Source organism: Acanthisitta chloris, unplaced genomic scaffold (assembly GCF_000695815.1).
Source record: "Acanthisitta chloris isolate BGI_N310 unplaced genomic scaffold, ASM69581v1 scaffold31868, whole genome shotgun sequence".
In the NCBI taxonomy this organism is placed as follows: Eukaryota; Metazoa; Chordata; class Aves; order Passeriformes; family Acanthisittidae; genus Acanthisitta; species Acanthisitta chloris.
In genome coordinates this window covers 641-6215 of record NW_008688090.1, presented here as the reverse complement: position 1 = coordinate 6215, position 5575 = coordinate 641, and the positions used below count along the sequence as shown (strand labels likewise).

At 49.8% G+C, this 5575-nt stretch overlaps 1 protein-coding gene across 1 annotated transcript; it reads left to right on the top strand.

Moving 5' to 3' along the window:
* Positions 1-1220: 1220 nt before the first annotated feature.
* On the top strand, positions 1221-5182 carry LOC103808129 (60S ribosomal protein L26). The gene is made up of 3 exons (XM_009080894.1): positions 1221-1405; positions 2346-2486; positions 5012-5182. Exons 1-3 carry the CDS (start codon positions 1238-1240, stop codon positions 5138-5140), a joined length of 438 nt encoding a protein of 145 aa, XP_009079142.1. The 5' UTR covers positions 1221-1237; the 3' UTR covers positions 5141-5182.
* Positions 5183-5575: the final 393 nt, after the last annotated feature.

Sequence of the window (5575 nt, the reverse complement as noted above, 5' to 3'; positions counted from 1 at the left end):
CCTGGAGAAGCTGTGCCCTGGGGCCTGGCGGCAGGAGCTGCGTCCAGGGGCGCTGGAGCGAGCTCGGGCTCAGGGGGAGCTCTGTCCTCCAGTCCGTGGGTTGGTAATGGGTCACTCGCACACCCAGGCGCCTGCACGGGCGGTGCGGTGTGTGCACGGGGGAATTGTCGCGCTGAGTGAAAGCATCGTTTAGTTTAATTCATGCCGTGCTAGTCAGGGTAAATAGTGTCCTGACGGGCAGAGGTGTGGAGTAGTTAAGGTTTAAGAAGAGCCAAAGCGTCTTGGGTTTGCACATGTGCACTCAGGTTAGGTTTCGTGGAGATACCTAAGCGGTGTGAGTGAGTCCAGCATACACAGTGAGTTGATAAATGAGAGTGCTTTGACTGCAGGGAATGATCCAGGTGCTGAGTATGAGGAGATTGAGATTAGGAATTATCTGGTCATAGGATTTTAGGTGTTGGAATGAAGCTGAGAGATCATCCAGCCCCAACTCCCTGCCCTGGGCAGGTTGCTCAAGGCGTCATCCAACCTGGCTTTGAACACTGCCAGGGTTGGAGCGTCCATGTGTGTGGCACATATGTCAATCACAGGGTCTCTGTCAGTCAGACCTTACTTGGGGCCCAGTCTGCGAGGGTTTATTAACCAGTGGGAGGACTAAAGATATCTAAACTGGCTGTTTTTCTGCCCTGCCAGGCTCTGAGGTGGGTGGTGGGACATAGTGTGTGTGAACTGTGAGTGCTGTGTGCATTTTGGGCACCACAATGTGAGATCTAAAGCTGTTACAGTGTCCAAAGGAGTGACATGGAGATGGTGAAGGGTCTAGAGGGGCCATACAAAGAGCAGCTGAGAGCACTTGGCTTGTTTAGCTGGAGAAGAGGAAACTGAGCGCAGAGCTCAGGGTCTGCAGCTCCTCACGAGGGGCAGTGCAGGGTCAGTACCATCTCTGCTCTCTGTGACAGTGACAGGACCCAGGGGACAGCTGGAGCTGTGTCAGGGGAGGGTTAGGTTGGATATCAGATAAAGGTCTTTCCCCCAGAGGTGTTTGGGCACTGGAACAGCTCCCCAGGGCAGTGGGCAGAGCCCCAAGGCTGTCAGAGCTCCAGAAGTGTTTAGCCAGTGCTCTCAGGCACAGGGTGGATTGTTGGGGTGCCCTGGGCAGGAGTTGGACTGATGATCCCTGTGGGTCCCTCAGGGCATTCTGTGATCTCTCACTGTGGTTTCTCCCTGTGCAGCCAAGATGAAGTTCAATCCGTTTGTGACCTCTGACCGCAGCAAGAACCGCAAGAGGCACTTCAATGCCCCTTCCCACATCCGCAGGAAGATCATGTCCTCTCCCCTCTCCAAGGAGCTGCGCCAGAAGTACAACGTGCGCTCCATGCCCATCCGCAAGGACGACGAGGTCCAGGTACCTGCACTGCCTCGAGTTCCTCTGGCACACCTGAACTTCTGTCTCTGTGGAGTTTTCAGGAGGAATTCCTGCATGGAAAAGGCTGTCAGGCATTGGGGCTGCCCAGGGAGGTGGTGGAGTTACCATCCCTGAGGTGTTCAAGGAAAAACTGGAGGTGGCACTCAGTGCTCTGCTCTAGTTGACAAGTGGTGATGGGTCACAGGTTGGATTTGATCTCAGAGGTCTTCTCCACCCTCAGTGATTCAGTTTCCATATGTAACCTGTGCAAAAGGGAAGGGCAGGACAAATCCATATTGGTGCTGGGGCTTTGCCCTGAGTATTGCAGGAATAATCCAAGTTAATCCAGTCATGACTTAGCCTCTTGAGTGTTCCTTAAGATCCATGAAGTGACATGTCATTGGTCAAATGAGATCACATCCAGGGAAACACAAAGAACACCAGTGTAGTGGCAGTTCAGCTGTGCTGTGCTTCCATGATTATCCATGGAACCGTGGGTATTCCATGATTATCATGCTGGATTCAAAGCTTTCAGCAGTAAAGAACAAAACAGTTGATTCCTTTTTTTTATAGCCCATTTGCTACCTGTGATACTTGGAAGATTTGGGAATGTTGTGTAAATCTGGAAGTTTTGGGAATGAAAATGTAATGATAGGTGAAAAAGTGAGATGGGAACTGTTGAAGTTGACCATTACCATTGTGGCTGCAAAGCTACACAGCTCCCTCAGAGTTGACTGCATGGAAAATGAGGGAGAAACACAGTTGTGATCCATCTGTTTTCCATTCAGTGATGCTGAAATTGCCAAGTCATTGATGTGTTTGTGTCATTTGTAGGGTGAAGTTGGGATTTCTCCCTGTGCGGCTCTGGAGTTATATTGGGGGAATTAATAGTGGTTCCTAAGAGGATGTGGTGGCTGAAGGGACACTGTTTGCTGTGCAGGTTGTCCGAGGACACTACAAGGGGCAGCAGATTGGGAAGGTGGTGCAGGTGTACAGGAAGAAATACGTCATCTACATCGAGCGAGTGCAGCGTGAGAAGGCCAACGGCACCACTGTCCACGTGGGCATCCACCCCAGCAAGGTATGGAGCACAGCTGGCAGCTGTGGGCAATGGACATGCTGCTCTGAGCAGAACTCATGAGTGCTGGTGCTGCACCTGGGCTGGAGCAACTCCCAGGATCAGTCCAGGCTGGGAGACACAGCTGGAGAGCAGCACCGGGAGTGACTTGGGGTGATGTGGGTGGGAGGTTGGACATGACCCAGCACAGAAAGCAAACATATCCTGGGCTCATCCCACAGCAGGTGAGGGGATTGTTGCCCCTCTGCCCTGCTCAGGTGAGACTCACCTGCGGTGCTGCCTCCAGCTCTGGGGCACCAGCACAGGAAGGACATGGAGCTGTTGGAGTGAATCCAGAGGAGGCACCAGGATGATTAGAGGGATGAAGCAGCTGTGCCATGAGGAAAGGGTGAGAGAGTTGAGGTTGTTCAGCCTGAAGAAGAGAAGCTTTGGGGTGACCTAATTGTGACCTCCCAGTACCTGAAGGAGCTACAGGAAAGATGGAGAGAGACTATTTCCAGGGGCCTGGAGGGACAGGACAAGAGAGAATGGATTCAACTGACAGAGAGGAGGTTTGGATTGGATATTAGGAAGAAATTCTTCCCTGTGTGGGTGCTGAGGCACTGGCACAGGTTGCCCAGAGAAGCTGTGGCTGCTCCATCCCTGGCAGTGTTCCAGGCCAGGTTGGATGGTTGGAGCAACCTGGGCTATTGGAAGGTGTCCCTGTCCATGGCAGGGGGTGGGATGAGATGATCTTCAAGATCCTCCAACCCAAACCATCCTGGGGTTCTATGAATAACTTCTTAAAGCATAAAACTTAGTTTAGAGCAGTCCATGTTTGCTGTGTGTATGAGGAGATGTTAGAAAGGCTTAAATAGATGCTCAGAGGGACAATTTGCTCTTGTGAGCTAATGTGAACAAAGTTCTTCTGAATCTTGTTTTAACCTGAAGTGTTCACATTTAACACCAAGCAAAGCTTGTTTAGCTCATAACAGGAAACATTTCAAACTAAACAGCTCTCCCCAAAACCTGGATTGAGGCAGATGAATTTACTGTGCTTCAGCCGTGCTGTGTGGGCACAGACAGGGAAGTGTTGGTGGAAAAAAATCCAGCTGTAACAGGTTTTCTGATGTAAGTGGTTGGTGTGCTCAGAGAATGATTCCAAAACAACATCATGACTTGTGTGCAGTAACAACATCTGATGGATGAGGTGACATTGTGGTGGAGACGGTGCACAAACGTGTGTGGTAAATAGCAGTGAGAGGAATTGAGTTTTCTGCTGGTTCTTTATTTCTGTGGAAGTTGTCATTAATTAGGAACCAAACCTTGATGAAGCTTTCAGAAAGCTTCTGGTTCTTCATGCAGCAGGAGCAGCAGAATGTTTTGTTACAGACTTGCAGAGTTCCTGCCTCTCCTGGGGAGCAATGCACAAGGAACTGAGAGGGATTTGGAATCCTGCTGCAGCCTGGGTGGGTTTCTAGGAGGTGATTGTTGTATTTTCTTTCAGTTACACCAGCACATCACTTTGCTGGTTTGAGGGAGCACAAGCAGGAAGGACAAAGGGCATGGACAGGAGCTGTTGGAGCAAGTCCAGAGGAGGCAGCAAGTTGGTTAGAGGGATGGAGCAACTCTCCCATGAGGAAAGGCTGAGAGAATTGGGATGGTTCAGCCTGGAAAAGAGAAGCTTTGGGGTAACTAATTGCAGCCTTCCAGTACCTGAAGGAGCTACAGGAAATATGGAGAGATACTATTTCCTGGGGCTTGGAGGGACAGGACAAAGAGGAATGGGTTCACACTGACAGAGAGGGTTAGATTGGATATTAGGAAGGAATTCTTCCCTGTGAGGATGCTGAGGCACTGGCACAGGTTGTCCAGAGAAGCTGTGGCTGCTCCATCCCTGGAAGTGTTTCAGGCCAAGCTGGACGGAGCTAGTGGAAGGTGTCCCTGCCCATGGTAGGGGGTTGGAACTAGATGATATTTAAGGTCCCTTCCGACCCAAATCATTCTGTGATTCCTGAAGGGCACAGAGGCTGCTCTTGGGCTGGAAAGCAGAGGTTCAGTTTGCTGCTGGGTTTGCAGTCCCAGTGGGGCTGTGGCAGCTAAGGGGCTGTGCATTTCACCCTGTGTGTGTCCGCAGTACTGAGCATTCCCAGCTGTTCACAGCAGGTGTGTTCTTAAAAGTGTCTTTGAGTCTCTGTGGTGCTCTGACTGCTGTATGTGGTGTGGGATCAGCTCTGCTGTGTTCCAGGTGGATGTAGTATCCATCATGTTTGAGCAGAATAATGGAAATTGGATTTTATTCTGTAGTTAAATAGAAGTTCTGCTGCTCTTCAGTTTGTGCAATGCCTTGGCTGTGCATCAAAGCAAGTGTCCATGTACTCTGATCCCTGAGTGTGCCTGGGAAAATCATGGAACACAGAGAATTCAGTACCTTAGTTCTGCTGATGGCAAGTGAGAGTCCATGGGAATAGGGATAACAGGTCTACCACAGGTCTCTTGGGTTGCTGGACTCAGCCCTGAAGGGACACTGAATTCCTTGTCCTCTCCAGGTGGTGATCACCAGGCTAAAGCTGGACAAGGATCGCAAGAAGATCCTGGAGCGCAAAGCCAAGTCTCGGCAGGTTGGCAAGGAGAAGGGCAAGTACAAGGAGGAGACAATTGAGAAGATGCAAGAGTAGGAGGTTCCTGCTTGACACCATTAAAGAACTGAAAAAATCCAACCTTGTGTGTTTTCTCCTTTGTGTCCTGCTCAGCCCTTAAATGTTCCTTCTCAAGTTCCATGTAGAAAATATCTCCACCTCCTTTTAAGAAAACTAAAGGCTTTTTCTCCATAGAGGAATGTTTCAACGAACCTTACAAGGAGCAGTGACATCCTGACAACACCCATCTGACAGCCTGCTGTGTCTTCCACAGGTCTTCAGCATTCCTCAGATGTGTTCATGGCTTTGAATTAATATCTTCATTCTGTGCACCATATACTTAACATTTTGTCAGACATTGAATTAAGTTCTTTCTGGCCATGCATCTTGGATCCTCTGTCTTATGACAGTTGGACTTAATGATCTTACAGATCTCTTCCAACCTTGGTGATTCTGTGACTTTGACAGTGAAAG

Bases quoted from the DNA above. Each gene is read 5' to 3' on its own strand.
- LOC103808129 (XM_009080894.1), top strand. From the start codon at position 1,238: ATGAAGTTCAATCCGTTTGTGACCTCTGACCGCAGCAAGAACCGCAAG. The intron at 1,406-2,345 runs GTACCTGCACTG...TTTGCTGTGCAG, and splicing joins GCAAGGACGACGAGGTCCAG to GTTGTCCGAGGACACTACAA. The intron at 2,487-5,011 runs GTATGGAGCACA...TGTCCTCTCCAG, and splicing joins TGGGCATCCACCCCAGCAAG to GTGGTGATCACCAGGCTAAA.